Source organism: Xenopus tropicalis, chromosome 2 (genome assembly GCF_000004195.4).
Source record: "Xenopus tropicalis strain Nigerian chromosome 2, UCB_Xtro_10.0, whole genome shotgun sequence".
NCBI lineage: Eukaryota > Metazoa > Chordata > Amphibia > Anura > Pipidae > Xenopus > Xenopus tropicalis.
In genome coordinates this window covers 155,959,629-155,986,933 of record NC_030678.2, presented here as the reverse complement: position 1 = coordinate 155,986,933, position 27,305 = coordinate 155,959,629, and the positions used below count along the sequence as shown (strand labels likewise).

The following is a 27,305-nucleotide window of genomic DNA, read 5'->3' as shown; positions in this document are numbered from 1 at the left end:
GGGACAGACGTGAGCTGTCAAAATCCAAAATATGAAATGATTTTATGTGGTCTGGGTGAAAAGTGTATATTTTTAGGAGGATTTTTCATCCATATACTGTATATATATAATTCTCCAACAATACACACTGTGGCTCCCATGCCAGAGGACCCACAAGGAAACACCCAACAAGCAAACATTATAAGGAACAATTTTAAAATATCGATTTAGGTTACTAATGATGCTGAAACAGTTATGTTTAATCCAGAGGAAAGCCAAAAGAACAAAATACTTTTCTATGGTCATCTCTAATGCCTTCATGACCCAAAGAACTTACAATCTAAGTGTGTGGGTTACAGGCACAAATATGAGGTTATTAGTGCTATTATTCACAATAAATGCAGCACTGGGCCATAACCTCCCACATTGGAGAAGATACCACATTAGTGCTCTATGAGATGGGGTCTAAGTATAGTTAGGAAGAGGCTGAGGAAGAGTTTCATATGGAAGGAAGGAATGAAATTGAAGAGCTGAAGAGCAGCAAGAAAAAAAAGGTATAAGATAGGATTTTAAAAAGGAACAAGTTCTCTCTTAGGGGAGCACAGAAGATTTTTTGCAGAGGAGTTTAAGGAGGGAGAGGTTGGAGTCTGGAAGACCAGTTAGTAGTAGGTTGAGATTGCAACAGGTTCTGGCAGTGGTATCAATATAATAATGGTGAGAAAGAACCCTTAATAGCAGGATACATTAAAAGGGTTAATAAACATGCCACCAATAACAAATGCAATAACATATGGAAACGCCATTAGTTTTTGCTAGGTTCAATTTGAGGTGCCATTGATACATCAAGGAGGAGAGAGCTAGGAATCAGTTAGAGATCTGGGTCTGTGTATTTGTTATTAGTAAAGTGATGTCTAAATAAATCTGCTATTATCTGCATGCAAGGGATATTTAAACTAAAATGATCAGATAAGGGTTCCATTCCATGTACAAGAAGAATACCAAGGTCAAAGTAGAAGCCTGGAGCACCCCAACAGTAAGCTGAGCTGGGGGAGAGGATTTGTTGGCATAAGAGACAGAGAAGGCTTCACTGTGAAGGCCAAAGAGACAGCCAATTAGCCTCGGAACAGAATGATCAACAAAAGGCCCCATCTAAAACAATGAGAATAGAGAAGTATTTTTAGACTTTGGCAATCTGGAGATTATTTGTAAATGTACATAAATCTTTCTCAGTAAAGCCAAATTGGAAAGGGTAAATCAGATTTTGGGTGTTAATACTTAAGAAGAGAATAAGTTCCAGGAGTTTAGAGACAAACGGTACAACGGAAACAATAGATAGAATGGCCAGAGTTCTAAAATACAAATGAAAATCATGTCCCTTGTTTGGCACGAATGTGTTAGGTGTGGCCTTTAATATACCGCAGACAGGCTTGTGGAGATGCCACTAGAACACAACAACACCAAAGATTCAAGAGGTTTGCAAAAATATATTTGGGTGTCTTGTTAGTCTTTATTAAGCACAAGGCATATTATACCGGCGGCGCAGTGAGGCCAACAATTGTACATATGGAGAAAAACCATACAAAGGTATCAGTTGCCCTTCTGACAGAGTAACACAAGTGTAGGGTGTAAGTGACTCTATTGTAAGTGTATGCCTTTAGCTGATACATGTTTATTCTGTTTGCTGCTCCCATCCTCTCCACCGGCTCATATTTCACAAATCCCCAATTATAATATCTCAACCTTCTCGGTGAAAATTCCCTTCTGATGTAAGTGGCACAATAAGAGCCTATAGATTACAGGGGATACTGTTTCTGACAAAGGTGTCAAATACCTGTCAGGCTGATCCTGGGAAACAAGCTCTGTTCCAAGAATAGATCTTTTTGGGGATTCCCAAACTTGTGCGCTGCTAATATCACAATAGAAAACAATGGTGAACTTCATCTATGGGCTTCAACACAACATATGTTTATATATATACTGTATATATATATTTACATATATTTTGCATGTAAGTGCAGATACAGTACCAAGGGCAAAATAAGCATTCTCCCTAAACATCATTCTATAAAGCCTGTAAATTGCCCCTGCCTCTATTGCTTTTGCCACCTTAAACTGAAGAACACCATTCCCACAGATTATTATCATTATGACTTTTTTGAAGCACCAACATATTTAGCAGTGCTGTACAATAAATGCTGGGACCTATGGCAATAGCATACTGTTTAACATGGATCTGTCGTATGTGGCTTTCCAGTCTTTTTCATGTATACTACATATATACCAGCCATCTGTTACATCAAATCTTCTGCACCAACTCTGTTTAGTGTTACATAACATTTTCTACTAGACCAACCCTACATAATGTTTCATTCCATCTCCTATACCAGCCCTGCTTAACATTACATCACATCTTCTGTCTATACCAACCCTACATAATGTCTCATTTTATCTTCTGCACCAACCCTACATAATGTTTCATTCCTTCCTCTACACCATCCCTGTATAGTGTTACATCCCATCTTCTACACCAGCCCTAAATAACATTTTATTCCATCTTCTACACCAGCCCAGTATAACATTACATGCTATTTTCTATTCCATCTTCTACACCAGTGCTGTCCAACTGGCGGCCCGCGGACCCCCCCTGTGTTGTTCACACCTTTTAATCTCTGCATTGTTCACCCCCTGCAGTGTTCACACCTCAGGCTCAGGCTGTAATCACCCCCATTGTTCCCCTGTTCACACCTCAGGAGCAGTAGAAACCCACAAATAATCCGTGCATACTACAAAAAGAACATATACTGAGGTGGTACTGCAATTAAAAAGTTTTTTAATATATAGTTATTGTGCAGACTGTAGGAGCAGTGCCAGCATTGTGTCACTGTAGGCTGCCTGTGTGTGCCATACACACAGGCAGCATAGGGCAAGCAGAGTATGGCACACACAGGCAGGGTAGGGAAGGCAGAGTATGGCACACACAGGCAGGGTAGGGAAGGCAGAGTATGGCCCACACAGGCAGAGTAGGGCAGGCAGAGTATAGCACACACAGGCCAAGTTTGGCACTAACGAGCCAAGAATGGCACACACAGTGAAAGTATGGCATACACAAAGGCAGGGTAGGGTGGGCAGAGTATGGCACACAGGCAGGGTAGGGAAGGCAGGGTATGGCACACACAAAGGCAGGGTAGGGTAGGCAGAGTATGGCACACAGGCAGGGTAGGGCAGGCAGAGTATGGCAGGTTTTTGCTGTACTACAACCATTAATATGGGTATGGTCATGTGATAACATGGGTGTGGTTTCAAAAAGGGGAGTGGTCAAAACTGGCTTCCATTATCGGCCCTCCACCACGTAGGTCGGAAAAATTCAGGCCCTCGGTACAACAGAAGTTGGACAGCACTGTTCTACACCAACTCTGCTTAACATTACATCACATCTTTTATATCAGCCTTGAATAACATTATAATCTACAACAGCAATCCTACATGTTATATTTCATCTTTTACCCCAACCCTGTATAACATAACATCACATTTTCTACATCAATCCTGCATAATGCTTCAATCTATCCTCTACACCAGTGATCCCCAACCAGTGGCTCAGGGGTAACATGTTGCTCACCAACCCCTTGGATGTTGCTCCCAGTGCCCCCAAACCAGGGAGTTATTTTTGGTTGAATACAAATAAGACTTACTGCCAAATAAAGCCTCCTGTAATCTAATAGTGTGCATAGAGGCTGCCTAATCTTAGCCCTTATTTGGCACCTCCATGAACTTTTATGATGCTTGTGTTGCTCCCCAAGAAGTTAGAAAGCTTGCACACCCTTTTTGCAGTCCCACAAACATATAATGCTTCATGAATTTATCTGATTTAACATTTTTTCAGATTTTACACTGAAAAATGTAAAGTGGGGGTTCTGCTGTATACTGTAAACCTCCAAATAGCCAGAATTAAATACTATACCCTAAATCTTCTGCTAATACATAAAAATAAGGCACACTTTATTAAAGCATTTCATGCATTCAGATATAAGGGCTTATTAAGTGACGTGTGAAGTTTTACCCAGAATTCAGTGCTTTTTTTTCCAGAATTCCATTGCAATTGCAGCTGCTTGGGTGTGTTGCATCTGGCACAACTGCATCTGATGCACAACTGCATCAGATGCATCAAAATGCACACAACTGCATTTGTGCTATTGTCATACTAAATACAAGTGAGTTGAGAATTTTCGGTGCCTGGATTGTGCACATGATTCAGTAGGTGCAAGTATGCTGCAATCCCATATTATTTCTTATATTTATGGGTTCTTCTATGTAAAAGAAGGCTTGGATTCAGAAATGAGAACCGTTTCTGTAATTTTCTATATTATACAAAAATAACTGTTTGTTTATATCTTTTACTGCAACCATAACCCTGTAGTGCCACAGAAAAATAGCAAAGAAAAGGACAAGTAAATAAATCCATCCACTGCTGAAGGCTATTCAAGTGTGGAAATATCTCCTTGTACATCGAGCTCAACAACAACAGAATTTCTGTTTCATGAAACATCAATATTTTAGCTTTGCAATTCCATATCTGTTATTGGACCACCGGGGCACAGAAGCAGAACAATTCTGTAGCAGGTCTCTGTTGATTTTCCCATATAAGGGCTCATCTAAAAACACAAGTGCAATGTACTAGGCGTAAATAAAGCCGGAGAGAGCAGATACGTGCAACTAAACTGGTTAAGGGGATGGAAGGACCAAATTAGGAGGTTAGACTGTCGAGGTTGGGGTTGTTTTCTCTAGAGAAATTGTGCTTGCGAGGGGACATGATTACTCTGTACAAATACATAAGATGGTATTATAGACAGATATAAAAGATCAATTTAACTGTAGACTTGAGGAACAAAACTTTTATTTGAAGCAGCACAAATAGTTCTTCATGATGAGGGCATGTCAGAAGCAATTTCACATGTATGCATATTTCACACCAAGTTTGTGGTGTGGGCACTTTGGTACCCAAACTAGATTACGCTGGTGTGCTAGTGTGTCATTCTCACATTTATGGTGCATGCATTTGTTTTGATAGGAAAATATTTGCCATATGCAATGCTTTAAATAAACGCCAAAGTCTGCGTTTCATTATGAAGTGATCTGTGCCTTCTGGTAAAGACTCTGAGCCTGCTTGACTTCTGTACTGCTGGTCCTTGCCCACTATATCTATGTATGTTCTGGTTCCTCAACCCTGGTTGGATATCTATGATTGACTGCTGCCTGCACCGACCTCGGCCTGTTATGCTGGCCATACTTTGAAAGATATTGGGCCTGATTCACTAAAGGGCGATAAAACGTGCGCTATTTTTATTGTGCGCTAAAATTTTTACCGCGGCTTAATTTTGGCGATTTTCCGCACGATTCACTATAAGCATACTTGCGCTTTTTTACGCGTGATATTGCATGCGTTATTTAACTCGCAAAAGACTATTTCAATGCGGTATTTGCCGGTACATGCGCTAAATTACGCGAATAATCGCCGCATATGAATGGTAGCATAGAAATAGTGTATAAAAATTGTTGCCGCATATAAATGGTGTATATAAATATTAGCCACATATAAATGGTATCATATAAATAGTAGATGCTTATAAATAGTAGCCACTAGTGATGAGCAAATGTGTTCTGGTTTCTTTAGTGAAAAATTAGCAAATCTTTCGAAAGATCCACAAAACGGCAAAAATGTTGTGCGGGCAAAAAAATTGTTGCTGTGACTATTATTTTTTGACGCTTGTATAAATTTTTGTATGTGCGGTGAATTTTTGCGTGGCAAATTTTTTCATGCGTTTTGCCATTGGCGGAATGTTTTGAGAAACGCATGAAAAAATCCGCCGCGAAAAAAATTCAACGCACGTCCAAAAATTTGCTGCGAATCCATGCCTGGCGAAGCATTTCATCACTTGTAGCCAAATAGAAATAGTTGCGCAAATGAACGCACGCCATGTTAGCCATACACGCCAATACTTGCAGAAAATTACTGTATTAAAAATGAACATTTCGCTGCAAACTGGCGGCTGCGTCACTCTAGGGGAAACACAGACTTGAATAAATAACACTGTAAGTCCATATTTTATTGCAAAAAATCATTTACTGTACTTTTGTATAATTTTTCGCCTGCCTGTAGTAGGTGTTAATTTTCGCATAGCCGAATGCGATATTTAGCGCGCAAAAGTTATAGTGAATCATGCGATCGTATTCTTTTCAGCGCGGAAATTAACGCAAAACGGTAAAACTAGTGCGAGAAATAACCCATGCGAAAATGTCGATTTTTCGCACGCGATAATACTATGGTGAATCGCGCGCAAATTATTTTGCGTTTTTTAACGCGAAAAAGCGTGCGCTAATTTTTATCGCCCTTTAGTGAATCAGGCCCCTTGGGAGATATCAGACCGATCCGATTGTTTGCCCTAGGGCCAAACTATTGGATCAAAATGATGGGCATACAGGAGATCTTTAACCTGTCCGATCTATATCTGTCTGATTTTCACCCAGATATCAGTCGGTTGTGCCCGTCAGAGTGCCCCATACACACCCTGTATGGGCACCTTTATCTGGGCACCAGCTGTGAAATCTCCTGTACCCAGAACTCCAGAAATGTAGCCACTGATTCAGGCGTGTTTTCAACCTCAGATGCTGGTATTCTTGTGGGCTATGTAGGGGAGCTTGGACAACTATTATATCCAAGGCTATAGTGATCTACAGTTAGTTAGTATATGAATGTGTATATTAGGTGTGAGTGTATAGACAGGTGCGCATAGGTATGTGTATACACACATACCTATCCCTCATTGGAGGGATTGATAGACTTCAGTCTTTGTTAAACCAATTTAGCTGAGTTGTTATGTCAGGCTCAGCTCTCAGGGAGAAAGAGCGGAACACTATTATAGGTGGAATCATTTAGCTGAAACGTTGAACACTTGCCCTTGGGACCAGTTTTGTGCAGTGTTCAGTTACCAACCTGTAAAATCCTAATGATATTAAATCACATGAAGGAATATAGGCAGAATTCATACAGTATTTCCATTACCCATATTTTATTCCTTGATCAGAACTTTTCACATTTTCAAACCACAAAAAAACGTTGCTGTGAGAAGCTGTGAGGTACCTGCTCTGACCTCTGCCTAATCATCACCGTCATTGTAATACACACCTAGAAATACTCTCACTAGCACAAAAATATAAATGCACTGAAAAATCCTTATGTTTTTTAGCCTGCCCTCCCTGTCCGCACCCTTCTGACTTTGAGTAAATCCATGTGCTACAGTGGATTAAATTTTTCTTAATGATTTATTACCCAACTGTACCATGGCATGTTCCCCATCAGATCCCATTTCAGGACAGACCAGACAAAGCTGTAGGTAATTACACTCTTGGCCCACTCCTGACAGTCAGACGTGTATATAAACGTGATTTATTGCTTCTGGAGAACTGACCTACTGTCAAAATCCTGCACCTTTCTTACACAGATTCCTTGTGGGATGTGAAACCTGGGGAACCACTCAAAGAACTAAATGGCATGAATGAAAAGAAGTGAACAGTCACATATACTGAGGCCCAACATATGTCACTGAGTGCAGTATTTACTTTTAAAAGACCCCCTAGTTAAACCCATACAATACATGTTCTGTATTTATTGAGAAGGAAAAGTAAAACCACAGGGCAGCACCAAATCATTAGGCACATCACAGTTATTCTAGTTGCTTACCTGCTCCCACCCCAAGGGTACTGTCCTGGTTTGCCAGGCTGCCCCTACACCTACTGAAGTTGGGTACATGCCCAATTTCACACAATCACTTTGCATGCACTCACCAAGGGCAGAGCAGGGGATGTCTGGGACACCAGAACAAGATGGTGGCACACAGTACCCTGAATTGGTGCATTTTTTTAGAAGAGAAGCACCAGCCGAGAGTAGCAGGCAGGAGTAGTGCCTTATAGTGTTGCACGCTCCAGCCCAAAAACCCATGGGACCTCTGGTTCAGAGGTTGGGGCTGGCACAGCACTATCCCAGGGTGTCATGGGCAGGTTGCAGCCTAAACTTGTACTTGTCCCCATTCTGCCCCTGATGTCAACTCCTTCAACCCCCCCCCCCCTCCTGGCGCCTGTGGTTATATAAATAAGGCCAGGGAGCTGCGTTGGCCATGTTTCCGGTTGGGAGTAGGCGTAGGTCAGCAACTCTCCACTGATTTTACCTTCCTTCTACTTAAAAAAAGAGATCCTCCCTACTTGTAGGTTTGGTGTAAATGTTAAACCACAACAAAATGTATATATAAAATGTAAACATTGTGTGCAAGTTCCATCATCCCCATCTATACTCTACTGCAGACAACATATGGGGTTCATTTCTGAACAGTGGTGAAATCTGCACCTGGTCAGATACCCAAATATTTGCTTTCATTGTTCTACCTACCGCTGGCTGAAAAATGCTGATCACTGATTGGTTGCTATGGGTTACTGCCCAGATGCAAATTTACCCAGTGATTAGGAATATCCCTGGGACCTTTTTGCTGCTGGTGATGAATGCACTGCGCCTTTAACACCACACATACTAATAAATACAGCTGCTGCTCTTAGATATTCATGTCATGGACACAGGATTTCCAATTTGTAGAGCAGCTCGAACCGCACGTAACTGTCGCCTCCATTTGTATTAAAACAGATATACAAGCACAGGCAAGGCATTTCTCCCAGCTATATGGATACCGATTTGCATAGCAACCAACCAGATCTTCATTTTCTAACTGGTAATGGGGCTAATTCCCTTGTTCTATAGCAGCCATGTTTGTAAATGAGCCCTTTATTAAGCCAAGCTAACTGAGCTTTGTGATAGCTACTAAGCCTGATGAAGGGCTCTAATCTACCCTCAGTTTCATCTTTAGTCATCCAGGTTGTTACCTCATGGTACAGCGGAAATAAAAATATCTAACACCAGTAATCCCACATTTTCCATACGTGGGAACATTCTGCTTTACATATTTTACATTCTTCCGTTTTCTATAGGGATTTTAACTGTTCATGCAAAAATCTTCTTTTTAGTCTGCTGTGCATAAACGTTCAGTTTGTATAGTGAGTAACATACACCTATTGTAAAATAAAAGTATATTAAAAGTCACCAAAGAGTTCAAGCATATTTTTTTACAGGTTGTGGAGCTCCAAGGTGACTTTTAATACTTTATTTATTATAATACACAAGTTTCAGTAAGTCATGTGACAGAAAGTACATCACTAAGCATTGATTATAACTGATAACATCACCAAGCACCATCTATAAGTATATAATTTACAGGATATTCATGGCTCTTGTGTATGATATAAGACAAGTTATATACAAATTAAGGGACAAGACCTAGTGCTTTTTTACAGGAGGTGATTCCCTTTTAAAAGAATAAAAGGGTAAGCTGAGCAAATCATCTGCCTGTTTCCATTTACAGAACTTAATTCACTGTTCATTCAGTCTCCTGGCAGCTACTGATGATTTACAACCTGTACCAGTGAGGATTTGGGTGATATTGTGGATAACAAACCGTGCAACTCTAGACAGTCACTCAGTGGAGACAGTGCAAAGACATGCAACTACAAAGGTAAAAGGAATGTGATAATTAAACTATGAGGAAAGACTGTCAAGGTTGGAGTTGTTTTCTTTGGAGAAAAGGTTCTTGCGAGGGGACATGATTATTCTTTACAAGTGCATTAGAGGGCATTATAGAGATTATACAGATAGTGGGGGGTCTTTTTTCCCATAGATCAAAGAATCAGATTCTCCCCTGACTCTGGCACACGGGGAGATTAGTCGCCCGCAACAAATCTTCCTTGTCACGGGTGACTAATCTCCCTGAACTACTATCCCACCGGCGAACATGTAAGTCGCCGGTGGGATGATACGCGCTGCGCAGGCGATTTCGGCAAATCGCCGAAGTTGCCTCGCGAGGCATTTTCGGCGATTTGCCAAAATCGCGCCACTGCGTGTGCCATGCCACCGGCGACTTACATGTTCGCCGGTGGGATGGCAACTGGGGGAGATTATTCGCCCGCGAACAGGGAGATTTGTCGCGGGCGACTAATCTCCCTGTGTGCCAGAGCCCTTAGACTTTAGAAGGTGAATTTCCATTTGAAGCAGCGTAGGTGGTTCTTCCGGGTGAGGGCAGTGAGGTTGGGGAATGCTGTGCCGGTTGATGTTGTGATGGCAGATTCTATTAACACCCATAGGAGTGGCTTGGATAATTTGTTGTGATACATGTGCAGTGCGGTTCATTCAGAAGGGCTAAACTAGATGCACCTTTGTCTTTTTTTAACCCAAATTAACTGTGTAACTGTGAAGAACAGCTGAAGGGCCACAGGTCAGAAACAATGACAGCTGAGTTTTCTCTCACTCCCCAGTCTGTCACAATATTTATAACTATTTCAAGAGTTTAATGTGCTTTTTGGGCCTACACATAATACATTCATAGTGTGTATCAAACTGCTGACAATAAAGCACAGAGAACTTTAAGCAGCACCCAAATTATTACTTACATCCAGAGAATCCTCATTCACTACGATGAGCGACATTGTTTGTGACACCAGCCTGCACGAATAACCTGCCAGGGAAGGAAATGGAAGGTGTCATACGGTGTCGCGGGAAAGATACCAACTAAGGATACAGAAATAATGACTGGAAGTCACTTAAATTATATGGATATGAACAGCAATTTTATATCACTGGCTTTTCATATGTGACAGTTTGGATTTGGAAGGGAACCTTATGTAACCAAGAGTTCTATAAATACCTATTTCAGGCTGTCATGCCTCAGTGGAATGAGGACTTGCCGAGCGCCGTAACTCTGGGGACTTGCATAATAAAAGTCTCAATACGGAATGTTATTGTTAATGCCTAGAACTCTCTCATATATGAATTCACATGAAATTCTAAATAACCCTCATTGTACATCAGGATATAAATCTTCTTCGCTACGGCACGCCGGATTACATAATTACTCATAAATTTAAGAAAATACTTGTATATGTTTTTATTTTAAACTTAATGGGCCAGTAAATGAGGTAATTAGAATGCCTTAATAGACTGCGCACTTAATTTTCACCCAAGGTGGCCAAACACGGGCTGCCAAATCGGCCACCGGAGACCAAGTACGGGGCCAAAGTGACGGCCTGTCTGAGTGATATCTGTCCATTAATCAGCCACATATCTATAAGGCAGGTTTGAAAATTCAGGCAGGCAAGGGCAATATTAGGCTGTAGATCCTCTCCCAACAGGCCTGCATAGGCCCCAGTTATGATGTGATTGCTGGATAAGGGCAAAACATCACAATCAGTTTGGCCTACAACGTGAATGGTCAAATCAGGCAAAGGAGTTTGGGTGGTGACCAACTGGATCTTTTTTTAGCCTGTATTTGAAAATACTTGCCCTCCCAGTCTGCTCTCATGAATAGTTTGGAAGTACACCTATTGATACAATGGGATCCTGCAGCTACTGCCTCCCTGAACATGGTGCTAATCCCAGGGCTCCAAAAGAGAGCAGAGTTAATAGGACAAAGGAATCAAAAGTGACTAAACCTAATCCCCATGCATCATCGCAACTGAGAAAAAATCAAAGTGTTCAAAAACACTGGAATTCTGGAGGGAAAAACGTTGCATTGTGGCCTTGAAAACTGGATGTTGCACATTTTGCTGAATTTGAAATTGCCCCTTGTAGGTAGGGCTTTATTGGGCAGTTCATGAATGTGTAATATGCAAGGCTCAAATAAACACCCCATAAGGGCTAGGCATTTGAATAAGACATAGATTGCTACAGAACTAACCAGTGGTGTAACTAGTGTGCCCCAGGCCCCCCAGCAAAAAATCTTCAGAGGGGCCCAGCACAAAGAGATCCCTACCAGGCTCCCGATTGCCCAATCCCTAACACCCGCCGGCCTCTATACTTACACCACTGTAACTACCAGATTTACCTGCTCAAACCTGATTTGAACCAAAATGTTATATGCCATGTTGTTTGTAACTGCCAAGCAGTATGAGTGCATTCAAAGCAGGAAAACAAATTAAGTTAAGGGAGAGCAATCATTTAAAATTTAATAACAAAAAATTATTATAAAATGAAAACATATTCAAAGGAGATGCAAAGCCAATATATATATATATTGCATAATAAGCAATCATTGTAATTCTAAGTAACTTACTAATACATTAACATTTTGTAGTAAATTCAGTAAATGTATTTGTAGCTGTATTTAGTATTAAAAACAATGTTTGATGTATAATGGAGGTGCTTAGAATTTAATTTCCTTTTTTTATGCAATTTATTTTTGGAAAATAATTGTCTGGATCCTTTCTCCCTGATTAAGGTGAAAGTGCTCAGTGCAGATGCTGAGCTACCCTGAGCGCTACCGCGCCACTGAACAGAATATCTCAGAGCAGTGAAACACATTCTTGGGAACTGACAGAGGCACCAGCTTTGATAAATGCACCGTTTTGCTAAAAAAAAACAACATTTCTAACTGTCAGGAAAGTTTTGGTAAGATAGGACAGGATAGCTGGAAATCTGTCATGATGCCCTAATTGGTTATTTCATAAATTAGCATTTTAAAAATTCTACCTATCTAGGAACTTATCTTAAAATAGCTGCATTTTCACCTGTAGAGAATTTTGGCTGCAGTTCATCATTATGTATTATCTTTAATTTAGCTCTTGTGCTATTGCTTTTTAAGGAATGTAGAGCAGTAACCTTTTGGGAGTTATCAGCAGAGGCAGAGATAGGGGCACAACCTAAGCAGAACATGTCATGGTCTAGGCCAGGGGTGGCCAAAACGTTGATCGCGGTCAACCAGTCGATCCCCAGTGGATTTCTGGTGGACCGCGTCTAAGCCGGGAAATGCGGAAGTGAGGCACTTTTATTCGGGATGCGTACGTATGCTGCGTCGTGAATGTACGCGGGGAGGAGCCAAATTCAATCGGCGCGCAAAAAAGTCTGGGCACCCCTGGTCTAGGCAGAACAATGGTGTGTCCAAAAATTTCCTGGGTCAGAATGAAGGACTTTGATGTCTCAGGAAGAGCCCCCATTTAGTTATAACCACAAATTGCTGCTTTAAAGGCAACATAAAGTACTGGGAAAAATAATCCAAATAAATAAATGCCCACAGCCTGCACATTGGCAGACACAGCAACTAACAATACAGCTCAATCCCAAATGTGCAGATTATCAGGGGCTCCACTAAAAGTCTCGCTGCTATGGGAACTGAGTACGGATGCTTCTTCCTATGAGAAAGAGACACCCTCAGCTTATTGGTGAACATAAATTCTGCCCAAAGTTACGTCCATTTTATTACAAGAAATGTAGAGTAAGTAGAGTTTTGCCAGGAAGCCATAGTACTGGTTTGAGCCTTGGGAACAAGTGGGGCTAGGGGCCAATAAATCATAAACAACCGTATCAAAATGTAATTGATTACCTATGTTGACTGCTGTTTCTTGTTTATCTCCTGTTAAGACCCATATTTTTATTTCAGCTTTCATTAATGTTGCTATGGTCTCTGGGACTCCTCCTTGAAGGCGGTCTTCAATGGCGGTTGCACCAAGCAGCATCAAATCCTTCAAATGACAACAAATACACATAAATTATATTAAATGTTTTCTGTGCTGTATTTCAGCCACTAAGATTCCTATTTTACTTTTTGTAGTTTAATGCCATTTCTTCCTAGTGCCACCCACATCAATGGTAAGCACCACAATTATCAGCTGACTATGCTCATTGAAAGCCGGGCATAAAATGAAGTTATTTTTATATAGTTATTTTTCTAATGAAAATTCTTCTGCTTTTCAACTGGAAGTTTAACAACCCTAGCAACCAAAATACAAAAGGTTACTAAATGGGTTATTTATTAAAGTTTTAGAAAGTAACTGTGTAGCACATCACTTAGATTGTAAGCTCTACGGGGCAGGGACCTCCTTCCTACTGTGTCTCATACCACATGGCACTTAGATTGTACAGCGCTGCGTACCCTTGTGGCGCTTTATAAAGTTACACATACATACATACATACATACACATCACATCTGCAAATCACAACTGCCTTGCGCCTACCACAGTTGTGATTCCTCAAAATCCATGCAGCTGTGCCTGTGCTTTATTATAAGTTGACACAGTTGCAGCAAATATTTTCTGCCTGACAAGTGTCTTTTGCGTCCCATGCTTCTAGTCTAGTGCAACTAAATTGTGGTGAGCGACACATGGCTGAGGGAACCCTGGAGCTACAAGCTGGTCTGGAGGTGACAGTAGCGCTATGGTTCTTCTGTGCCAATAGGTGCAGCAGCGCTGCAACAGAAGGCAGAAAGGGCTGAGCAGCGCCGACGCAACTATATGGAACTGCAAGAGTGTATTTTGACACAAGTACCTTTAATGAAAGTGGTTTTACACACAACTGAGTGTGGGGAAAGAGCAAGAACCACAACTGCACTTACAGACATACATGAGCCAAATGTGAAAGATTTTCTTTAATTCATGAGCTCTTCCAACTGATAATGGTTTCTGCAGGCAATTACCGAGAACCTCTGTCTGCATTCCATTACCGAGTTGGCTTCCATCGCCAGTGCTTCCTGGTTTTATAACAACTCACTGTATGATCTGTAATTTCCTTCCATAATCCTTTTTATTTCACCTTAATTGCGCCCATATGACTGGTAAGTGTTTGTAATGATTCAAAGCAAGATATTAATTGCTTTCATATTCTCAAGAAGTCGTTTTGAACTGAGGCAACCCAAATAGCAATCAAAGGACCTCTTAATAGCATCGGTATAAATACTCCATTTTTATTTGGTCATTTTATCAAGCAAATGGAAATAAAGCCCAATACAAGGCTTCATAACGTGATATCTTTTTTCTAAACCTGTTTGTATCATCAGCAGCGCCGGATTTCAAATCCGGGTGCCCCGAGGCCGCCCCCCCATTCGCGCCCCACCCAGGGCCGGATTTCAAAACCGCCCGCCCAGTGGCCGTCCCAGGTCGCACGCCCCCCCCCCCCCAGTGCGCATGCATGCGTGACCAGCGGATTTCTGCCACCCTAGGCCCGGGCCTTTGTGGCCTCTCCACAAATCCGGGCCTGGCCCCACCCCCCTTCCCTGCTCGCGCATGCGCAAACAAACCTCTTTCTCCCCGTACCCACCCTCCCTGCCACCGCGCGCGCCCATTTAAACTCCGATACGGAGCAGTGGGGAGAAATCCCCATTGCTCCGTATGGGAGCAAAATTTCACAATTTCATTGCGGCGGGGCGGCATGATTGTGATTGGCTATTTGATTGACTGCTAGCCCATAGAAGGCTTTGCTTGGAGTAAAACTGCATCTCTGTGCTTCCAAAACTTGCCTCCAATTCAGAAATGTAAAAGTGGGCACCTACGTGGGGCAACTGGAATAACATCAAAGGGTTTGGTGAGCAACATGTTTCTTTAACTGTAAACCCATTATCCAGAAAGCTCCAAATTACAGAAAGGCCATCTCCCATAGACTCAATTTAAATGAAAACATTTACATTTTTAAATATGATCTCCTTTTTCTTTGGAATAATAAAACAGTAGTTTGTATGTGATCTCAACTTCGGTAAAATGAATCCTTATTGGAGGTAAAACAATACTATTGGGTTTGATTCATGTTAAGGTATGGAGATCCAAAATACAGAAACACCCCTTCACTGGAAAACCCTGGTTCCTGAGCACTCTGGATAACAGGTCCCATTTATGTGTTCACTTCAGATCATTTGACAATGCATGATAAAATACAGGTATAGGACCTGTTATCCAGAATGCTCGGGACCAAGGGTATTCTGGATAAGGGGTCTTTCCGTAATTTGGATCTCCATACCTTAAGTCTACTAAAAAATCAATAAACCATTAATTAAACCCAATCGGATTGTTTTGCATCCAATAAAGATTATTTATATCATAGTTGGGATCAAGTACAGGTACTGTTTTATTATTACAGAGAAAAGGGAATCATTTAACCATTAAATAAACCCAATAGGGCTGTTCTGCCCCCAATAAGGGGTAATTATATCTTAGTTGGGATCAAGTACAGGTACTGTTTTATTATTACAGAGAAAAAGGGAATCATTTAACCATTAAATAAACCCAATAGGGCTGTTCTGCCCCCAATAAGGGGTAATTATATCTTAGTTGGGATCAAGTACAAGGTTCTGTTTTTTTAGTACAGAGAAAAAGAGAATCAGTTTTAAAATTCTGAATTATTTGATTAAAATGGAGTCTATGGGAGACGGGCTTTCCGTAATTCTTAGCTTTCTGGATAACGGGTTTCCAGATAAAGGGTCCGATACCTGTATTTTAAATACAGTACATCAGGGAGGATTAAGGACACAGAGCTGTACATGTTCAATGGGACTATGACAAAAGTAACAAAATTGTTGTTCTTAGTACATGACAAAATTCAACATATTTTGCATCATAAACTGATACTCACACCATGGAATGCCATTGTCCCTCAGCATGAAGTGGCCCAGTACATCCCCAGCATAAAGTGGCACATTTTGCCACTAAAACTTTATGGGGATCTTGACCCAAAAATATAACCTATGTAAACTTATTTGGAGTGCTTCTCTGATAAGCAATAAATAGTCCCCATCATGTACTGTAACCCAAAGCAATTAATGGCACAATACCCCACACCATAGGTCAAATTATGTTGATGACACAGCAGAGTTGTTTAATTTCAAGGCATTTCCAGTTGTTGTTTCTCTTGCATTGACCCTTCTAACCTTTGTCTTGGCAGTCAGAACATTGGGATATTCACAAGGATGGCTAAGCATAAACCAGTCAGCTCAGTCAATACAACCTTTGGGCTTTGCAGGAACATTGAACTTACCTTTTCAATAATTTCATAGCACTCTTCAAGTTTCTGGGCTCTGTCCTTAATAACCACGCTGGCTTCACTATGAACGTTCAACCACGCCTCATACTCTGAATCTTGCAGGTCACAGTATGCAAGACACAAGGTCCTTAAACCTTTAAACAAAGCACAATTTACAGGTTTAAAAATCATTTTATGACATAATAAAAAGAAGAAAAGCCTTCAACTTTAGCCTCTCCTATCCAGGAGGGAACCACCTCCATCTCAGTTGAAGTCAATATCATGGAAACCCATTAAGAAAAGAACCATCTTCTCTTGATTTTTAAAGTCATTTACTCCTCTGTACAGAACTATATCTTCTCACTTGCTTCTCCAAAACATTTCTGGATGTCTCTTCTGTTTCTCACAGAGCTGCCTCTGCTTCTCCTTTCATACCACCCATTTATAAGTCAGCACCTCAACCCCTGTGAATGGCAGCACTTTGCACCCTCCTGTTGGGTCCTTTAATGTCCTCTATAACGTCCATCTGACTCTAAGGTTTACAGCAGTGGTTCCCAAAAAGACAAAAATGTCTATTTGCTCTCCTAGATACAACTGAAAGCCCAGCTTCATGGTCAATTAGGGTTAATTTTGGCTTGACCATCTATTTCTTGTTGGATCTATAACGCAGAATGCTCAGGACCTGGGGTTTTCTGGGTAGAGGATCCTTCTGTAATCTGGATCATAATACCAAGTCTGATAAAATTCATTTAGCCATAAAATAAACCCAATAGGATTGGATAGCATCCAGTATGGAATCATATAGCTTATTTACCATCCAATACAAGGCACTGTTTATTATTACAGAGAAAAGGGAAATCGCCTTTTAAAATTTTAATTGTTTGATTATAATGAAGTCTATGGGAGACGGCCTTCCCGTAACAGCCTATCCCATTTCTGGATATACCTGTATACTTTTGGAACTCTGGCTTATGAACCAATGTGTTTCTATAGCTGTAACCTTATCATAGGGGCCCCTAAGCAAAGGTTGCAACTTTAACAGGGGGCATGAACTTTATAAGTCCAACAAGCACTGCTCATTGGCCAGGGCCAGAGAATTTCTTAATTCTAATTTACTCGTTTAATCGTGATTGTTCTTGGATATATGTACTGTATTTTATTCCTTTCTGTTCTATCATGTATTATGTATTTTTTGGAAATTTATTGACACTATACAAATAAACATATACATTCTGACACCAAATACATTAAAGGAACAGTAACACCAAAAATTGAAAGTGTTTTAAAGTAATTAAAATATAATGTACAGTTGCCCTGCACAGGTAAAACTGGTAAGTTTGCAACAGAAACTCTACTATAGTTTATATAAATGAGCTGCTATGTCAACACGGGGGCAGCCATTGAAGCTGGGAAAAAGGAGAAAAGGCACAGGCACAAAGCAGATAACAGATAAGCTTTGTAGAATATAATGGGGTTTTATCTGTTATCTGCTAAGTAACCTGTGCCTTTTCCCCTGTAAATGGCTGCCCCCGTGGCTACACAGAAGCTTTATTATATAAACTATAGTAGTCTTTCTAAGGAAAACACACCAGTTGTACCAGTACAGGGCAGCATTACATTATATAGTAATTACTTTTATACACTTTCATTTTTTGGTGTTACTGTCCCTTTAATAATCAGACAAATATATGACCAAAAACTGCCAGAAACATGACTGGGAAAACTCAAGGCATTCACAAATGAAATAAGCGTTCATTTTCAAGGACAACAATTTATTGTGAGATGAAATCTACCCTGCAAACATTGTGTAAAAGTAGATTTCCTAGGGAATTTGCCAATATGCACCGTAACATACTGAAATAAAGATCAAAAAGAAAGTTTTTGCCAAATTGGATGATATATTAAGGCATGGCTTTCAGACACAAATAGATTGTGTGGTTTTGGCTATTCCAGGCTCATAACCAAAATACTGTCAGTATGGTGTACAAAGCCCAGATGCCCTGGTGGGAAGCAATGCCCAATATATATATATATTTTATAAAAGGGGACATCTTAATACATTAAGTAACATTTTTCTAGCATTGGCAGAAAAAAATGTAGTTTCCATTCATTTCTAAATAAAGAACCTAAATTCCATCTAATTAGCACAACGTGTGATTCAAGCATTGCTCTTCTCATTCAAAAGCATTAGCAGAGGTTACGTTTTACGTCTTTTCATAACTTCAAAAACGAAAAACCCTATGTATTTGGGAATAACTTTAAAGATATGGCAGATTAATATAGTAGGATTCAGCCATTTTGCCCCAGTGCAGATACAACTAACTACAACGTTTACTAGTTGGTGCAGAGTGAGATTCCCCACTTAATTTACCCCATATTAGCACTTAAACTCACTGGAACTGGGAAAAGAATCCAAAGCCTCAGTTCATTGGCCTTTTGGTGTTATGAAATGGTTAACAGGGATATGTCTGAACACTGACTATGGAATATTTACCTTCAGAAGCAAATTGTTCCAGGTGGTTTAGGGTTTGTTCCATATACTTCGACTCTCTTGAAAGCCTCTCAAAAATAACATTATCCTGTTTGGGAAACATATACACACACATATAAAGATAAGAACAGAAAATACCATTTTTTCCATCACAGATCTGCTGTATGAGGGACATCAGTTGAGGCCTGCCAACCCCCAGCTGTTCAACTAAAACGGCCAGATTCCCCACAAATTGTAGCACAACAGCTAGAGGGTAAGTTGGATATCTCTTATCTACATCAATATGGCGCCATGCTAGTCAATGTACAAAATTCTGCTAGAAACTGTCAGAAAATAAAAAATACATAACCTCAGTACAATATATTAATCTTCAGAGTAGAATGAAATCCCAGGTTTGGTATCTTGGTTCTGATCCTATGATTCCCAATCAATGGGACTGTGAATGGCTTTCTTTGCAGAGTTCAGCTAAAGGAAAGAAGATTTATGGCCAATGGTGTAGTTCACCTTTAAGTTCCCTTTGGTATGCTATAGAATGCCCTACTCTTGGCAACTTTTCAATTGTTTTCTAATTTCTGAATTGTATGCCTCCGTCTTCTGCCTTTTTCCAGGTTTCAAATGAGGGTACAGACCCCAGAACCCCCCCCCCCCCCCAAAAGAAACGATTGATTTTTGAGGCAACAGTGTCACTGTTATTGTTACTTTGTATTCCTTGAACAAAAAGCTAAAATTATTTAAAAAACACAAAAAAGGTAAGATAAAGATTAATTGCAAATTGTTTCTAAATATCCTGTCTACATCATACTAAAAGTTAATATAAGGTGACTTGCTCTTTAATTGGTAATGATAGTTGCTGCTTAGTGAAACATTAATAATAAGTTTGCATTTAACCATTTATTTTTTGAATAATTTGATTAAATGGAAAATTGCAATATTTTAGGAATCCCAAGTTCAGTAATTCATAAATGTTTATTATATGTACAGTGGTGTGAAAAACTATTTGCCCCCTTCCTGATTTCTTATTCTTTTGCATGTTTGTCACACAAAATGTTTCTGATCATCAAACACATTTAACTATTAGTCAAAGATAACACAAGTAAACACAAAATGCAGTTTTTAAATGAGGGTTTTTATTATTTAGGGAGAAAAAAAATCCAAACCTACATGGCCCTGTGTGAAAAAGTAATTGCCCCCTGAACCTAATAACTGGTTGGGCCACCCTTAGCAGCAATAACTGCAATCAAGCGTTTGCGATAACTTGCAACGAGTCTTTTACAGCGCTCTGGAGGAATTTTGGCCCACTCATCTTTGCAGAATTGTTGTAATTCAGCTTTATTTGAGGGTTTTCTAGCAGGAACCGCCTTTTTAAGGTCATGCCACAACATCTCAATAGGATTCAGGTCAGGACTTTGACTAGGCCACTCCAAAGTCTTCATTTTGTTTTTCTTCAGCCATTCAGAGGTGGATTTGCTGGTGTGTTTTGGGTCATTGTCCTGCTGCAGCACCCAAGATCGCTTCACCTTAAGTTGATGAACAGATGGCCGGACATTCTCCTTCAGGATTTTTTGGTAGACAGTAGAATTCATGGTTCCATCTATCACAGAAAGCCTTCCAGGTCCTGAAGCAGCAAAACAACCCCAGACCATCACACTACCACCACCATATTTTACTGTTGGTATGATGTTCTTTTTTCTGAAATGCTGTGTTACTTTTACGCCAGATGTAACGGGACACGCACCTTCCAAAAAGTTCAACTTTTGTCTCGTCGGTCCACAAGGTATTTTCTCAAAAGTCTTGGCAATCATTGAGATGTTTTTTAGCAAAATTGAGACGAGCCATAATGTTCTTTTTGCTTAAAAGTGGTTTGCGCCTTGGAAATCTGCCATGCAGGCCGTTTTTGCCCAGTCCCTTTCTTATGGTGGAGTCGTGAACACTGACCTTAATTGAGGCAAGTGAGGCCTGCAGTTCTTTAGATGTTGTCCTGGGGTCTTTTGTGGCCTCTCGGATGAGTTGTCTCTGCGCTCTTGGGGTAATTTTGGTCGGCCGGCCACTCCTGGGAAGGTTCACCACTGTTCCATGTTTTTGCCATTTGTGGATAATGGCTCTCACTGTGGTTCGCTGGAGTCCCAAAGCTTTAGAAATGGCTTTATAACCTTTACCGGACTGATAGATCTCAATTACTTTTGTTCTCATTTGTTCCTCAATTTCTTTGGATCTTGGCATGATGTCTAGCTTTTGAGGTGCTTTTGGGCTACTTCTCTGTGTCAGGTAGCTTCTATTTAAGTGATTTCTTGATTGAAACAGGTGTGGCAGTAATCAGGCCTGGGGGTGACTACAGAAATTGATATTGAAATTGATATTGAAATTGATAAACCACAGTTAAGTTATTTTTTAACAAGGGGGGCAATCACTTTTTCACACAGGGCCATGTAGATTTGGAGTTTTTTTTCTCCCTTAATAACGTAAACCTTCATTTAAAAACTGCATTTTGTGTTCAATTATGTTATCTTTGACTAATAGTTAACGGTTTTTGATGAGCAGAAACATTTAAGTGTGACAAACATGCAAAAGAATAAGAAATCAGGAAGGGGGCAAATAGTTTTTCACACCACTGTATATTAGAGCTCAAAGATACAGTACAGCTTGAAGCAACACAGTCGTCCCTTCCTGAGAGCCACAACCAGCCTGATTTTTTTTTATTTTTGCACAAAAGTTAAAAAAAAAGTGAAGCAGATAGTTTTTTGTAAATGTCATTGCTATTAAAAGCGGTGTCTGCTGGCTGCTAATATTCACTACACTACTGCACTACTGGCTATGACTCCTGAACTGATGTGGCAAAAGCCAGCTGATCAACAGGCCTGGAGGAATAAACAAATACTGATTTCAATCTGTCAGTTAAATTCCTGAGCAGAATAAAAGGCTAAATGAAAGTGCCAGTCAGGTTGCTCTCATGTCTGTTTACTGTGGAAAATAAATTGGATTCTACTTGCAAATCATGGTAGCTTCTATGTCTATGATGATTCTCATTCATCCCGGTCCTGATATAGAGTATCTAGTAGAATTAAATCTAAAACATCTGGACTTTTTCTGAGTTTTTTCCCTACCAGTCATTTGAACTGAAGAAGCCACTCGGATGAGTGGTGAAACATTTTAAAGAAAAAAGTCCAGCTGTTTTAGACTTAATTCTACTAGATACTCTATGGTAGCTTCTAGTTGCTACTTCTGACTCTCTGTAGGATGCTGGGAAGCTGGAGCAAGTGATTTTTACATTATAGATCCCCTGCCGAGGCCCCACCAAGGGCTGTATCTTCGGTCCATCCCACTATAGTCAATAGACCTGGAAGTCCCCTCTGCCCTTTGGAAGTTAGCAGCCACCATGTCGGGCCACCTACCTTTTGATCTCTAGAACCCTGGTGGTAATTGCCAAACAGGAACATGTACAAAAGAGTCAGCGCCAGAACTAGGGGTATGCAGGAGAGGCACTTGCTTAGGGCGCAATGGTGTGTTTGGGGGGCGTGTACCTCTTTTGTCATCTACCCCTAATCCGGGCCCTTGTGACTGCATTTGACAACTAAATGTAAACCTTAAATCAGGCCTTAACCAACATATCTCTGTCACGCAAACACGGAGAAGCGGTCGGACAATGAGGTTAGCGGTGCTACAACATCATGCAGTAGCTTGTTGCAAACCCTCTTAATTTTCCAAACAACCTGACAGTTTTGAAATGTAAGAATAACGCAAGGAATTATACTAATGTGTGGGATTAGACCTGAGCAATTTGCCTGGTTGAAAAAAAAAAAAACAATTGTCATAGGTTTGATCTATGCCTGTATAACGCTTAATGGAAACAGAATATTTATCTTACAAGCAAACGGAGATTAAATACTTTCTTTGGAACGCTGATTCTGGCTTCTATCTGATTTGCAAGCCACATAATTCATCCTGACAGAATGGATGAATCCAACGGATAAATCACAGAAGCAATAAAAATCTGTACAAAGGGTGGTTCCCATAAAGATATTTTAAGTCTCTATACAATCTTCACAGAGTGCATCGGCTGAAACAGGGGTTTAACTACGAAACATAAATTAGACTCATTTGTATCCCCTGAAGCACAAACAGCCCCCCCCCTTGTCCTTGATTTGGCCATTATTCAAATAATCTATTACTATAAATCAACTTTAGGCTCCGTTCCAAGCATATGAGATGCATTTAAGGAAGCCAATTAGAATGATACAGTGATGCAAAATGAATGTGGACTTTTATATTTGTCACCCTTTGAGGTCTTAACTTAATAGGGCTCATTTAATATGTACAGGGAACTATGTAAAAAAAAAATTAGAGCCATTCACCAAATTTTTTTGCACTTTGTTATCCCATGAATTCAGCAGCGTTGTATTAACAAGGGGCAGGTAGGGGAGGCCCTACAGCAGGGGCATTGCTGCCATGGAGCCAGTTGAGAAACTCCCCTCAGGCGACAGCGCCCTGCAAGTTTACAGGGGTGGCAAGAAGCAACTTATGATAACTTAAACCGCAAAAACTCTGATTTGTAAAATCGTAATTTCAGCTCTTCTGGTGCAGACAGCACAATAGCGCCTTCTGTACTAGCAATGCAGAACCCCCCGACCCGCTCCTACACTGACTTGGCCACCGCATGGCAGCACTGAGCCCTGAGACATCCCTTCTTGTAGGTGCCCCCCCCCTACCATCTTCACACTTGTTGATCATTCAGACCAGTGAGTCAGGCAGCCCTGGTGGGTGAAGTAAGGCAGATGGTGAGGACAGGGCTACCTTGCCCCAGGCAATGCAAAGCTCTGCAACTCACACTAGACATCCAGAACCTGCACAAAAGTGAATAAGAACTAAAAGGTGTAAGTTTTGTGACTCTTGCAGTTCTCTCTGAGATCTATACAAATGATCCCTCTTGAGGAACAACTTTAGGTATTCACTCCAGTTAATGAAAAGATGACCAGCCAACAACCAGGCCGTGTATGCCTGAAAACATTTTGATTAAAATTTCATGCCTAATAAGAATTGAAACTCACTTAGTGAGAGTCATCAAGCCCTGGTGAAGCCAAGAAAGGGATCCCTACACTACTGTACTACTGCACTACTGTGCATGCATTGGCATGGTAGCTTACGTCATCAAACCCACCCCAGAGAGCATTGACTGGGGTACAATCAGATGAATCTGTGCTCAGTATAAAGCTGTAATTGTTGAAAGCTCACTTGACACAAATTCAATAGTCTGATCTTTGGGCTGCCTAGACCCTGTTCTTGAGTATTCCTTGCCCCATTTTTCTAGGAACAACCAAAGTTCTTGACTTAATTGCCACCAATGATTTGAACTTTGTTAAACATTGGCACCTCCACTCTTTTTACATGAGGAACTTAATCCACATTGGAGTTGAGACAAACTAAGGCATAAGGGTAGCAAGGTTTGCCAGCAATCGTGGTGGGTGTACGACTATTGTCTGAGCAGGAATAACGTTGTAATAGTTTATTTATGATTGTTCATAAGCGTTGACTAGCAAGGAACATATTGGTTCCAAGTGTGCATGCTCAATTGCCACGTGCCAGGAGAGGACATCAAGAAGCCAGTGATGGAGGCTGCCATTTTCATTGCCATGGCAGAGCAGGGTTTTCTTGGGGGGGTGGGGGGGGGCTGTTCTTGCTGCGGTTGAAGAGATGGAATAGGGGCCAGTGAAAGGAACCCATGGCTAATGTTTGCTTTCTGTTCTTTTTTAAATTAAGGCTTAAATAGTCACACACTTAAGAAGGCCACATATACACATAGGCAGTGTAACAAGTAAGCGAATATGGGCAAACCAGAAAAACACCCTTTTGGTATTCCCATCTGTACTTTACAGACAGGGGAAATGTGGAACAGTTTTTATATTGTTGTTGTTATTGTTGGAAAATGATAGCACTTTCTAAAAGTTTTTGCATGACATTTTTGGTGATAGCAACTGATGCAAAGTCAAGGGCCTACTTGTGGCTAGTCTGACAACTTAATAGTTACCCTGCTCCTGTCATTCATGGGAAACCCAATGTATTTTCTTTCCAAGTAACTGCCTGTGATCTGTCATCCGACTGCCTGCTTGTATCATAAAGTCAAAGTGAGCGCCGGTGACAGGGGGAATCGAAATACTCTGCTAGCAACAAAACATGGCTGTTCCGAGGCAGCTGCCAAAACCATGAGAAACCCTGGGAGATATTTTAATCTCCAACACCAAGTAACATTAACCTTTGCTTTGGAAACACTTAGTGAGCAATTCCAATGAGACGCTCTGTAACCTTATAGCAATTTGATGTAATGGAAGTCGGTCGGGTCTGTGGTTTGGTTTCTGGGAACCATGTTTATTTGCCACCCTTTCATCTTTAATTATTATTTGTATTATTCTATTCTACATGATTGCCCATTCACATTCTAAAGCAGAGTAATTGCTTCCATAGAAAATGTCGTGTTTTGTACAGCAGAAAAAGCAAATTCAAACATAGGCCTGATAAGGAAAGGAGGGCCTTTATACTCTGGAGCTAAATTGCATGTGACAGAGATTCAGTTGGAATTTCTGGGCAGCAAATCTAGGCTGTATAGCAGGAAATATCCGTTGCACAAACGCCTGGTATCGTTCTTCCAGGAGATGCTTCAGCCTTTTAGAGCAATGGCACACTGGGAGATTAGTTGCTCATGGTTAAAATCTTGGCTACCGCAGGCAACTAATCTTTCCAAAATGCCTTCCCACTGGCAAAAATGTGAATTGCGGGGGGGAAGGCATACACTTAATTTTCCAAAGTCGTTCAGAGTTTACTGCACAGAAAATTTTGGGTGACTTAGGAAAATGAAGCACCGCGTATGCCTTCCCATGTGCCATTGCCCTAAAACCGCAGGTAACTAGTCTCCCCATGTGCCATTAGCCTTAGGCTGCAGTAGTAGCTTAGGTTGAAAAAACATAGGCATCTAAACAACACCTGCCTAACTGAGATCTCTGATCCAGGGAAACCCCATCTAAAGCCTCTCCAATTTGCCTCAGGGGTAAAAATTCCTTCATGACTTCAAGATGGCAATGGGACCAGTTCCTACATCAGCTTTGTGATAAAAGCTAATTTCATTAACCCTGTTTCTGCTTAAAAGCCACCAACCCATCTATCCTATTCAACTCCTAGGAACTATCTAATGTATCTGCCAGTATGACTGATTGAGGGACAGAATTCTCAGTTCCCATTGTAACAATTTTTATGCGAATATAAAAATGGATCCTGCTCTCGTATAATCTCAGTTGTTACCCTTGTGTGGATGCCCTTATGTTTGCTTGTCTATTATCCACAAGTACCCCCAGTTCATTTTTCATCAAATATTTACCTAACTCTTTTTGTTGAGATCCTGCTGCAGGGATGCCTCATCCTGGATGGAATTAATAGTTCAGTACGGTTTTGTGCCATCTGTTGTTGCTAAGCAGATGTTGCTAAACCAATGTGGCCCTAATACAGAACCCTGCAGGACCCCACTAAGAACCTTCACCTCCTACTTCAAGAAGTGGCATTGGCAACCACCCTCTATACCCAATCCTGATGCCAGTTTCCTATCCATGTACAAACCAACAGAGATTAGTTGTAACAACATTGCCACCTGCTGGTCAGTTACTGTATTGCTTGAGAGATACGTTCAGAAAGAAAACAGAGAAGTGTTCTGATGTTGCTCTGAGCAGGAAAGACATGGAAAAGGGAATCTGAAGCTCCTGATCAGAGCAACATCAGAACCCTGTCCTGTTTTCCTTCTGAATATATCTCTCTCCTATCCTTATGACCATACAGCAACAGGAACTGCTTTCAGCAGCAATTACTTTTACAAATGATCTTAATACCACCGAAAATGTGTAATGAATGTATAGCGGAAGGCTGTTTGGGTTTGCATCCTGTTGAAGCAGGCAGCTTATTTTATGCGTGCCAGTGAGTGTTGCTAATATCTA

The 27,305-nt window shown here is 40.7% G+C and overlaps 1 protein-coding gene across 3 annotated transcripts in view; it reads right to left on the bottom strand.

The window, feature by feature from the left end:
- Positions 1-27,305, bottom strand: part of atp8a2 (ATPase, aminophospholipid transporter, class I, type 8A, member 2) — a 379,342-nt gene that overhangs the window by 242,841 nt on the left and 109,196 nt on the right. For all 3 annotated transcript variants that reach the window (XM_031897248.1, XM_012957935.3, XM_031897249.1), the window contains 4 exons: positions 19,342-19,426; positions 16,863-17,002; positions 13,446-13,584; positions 10,522-10,586 (listed from right to left, as the gene is read on the bottom strand). In XM_031897248.1, the coding sequence (XP_031753108.1) occupies positions 10,522-10,586; positions 13,446-13,584; positions 16,863-17,002; positions 19,342-19,426 (429 nt within the window). The remainder of the gene's footprint in view (positions 1-10,521; positions 10,587-13,445; positions 13,585-16,862; positions 17,003-19,341; positions 19,427-27,305) is intronic.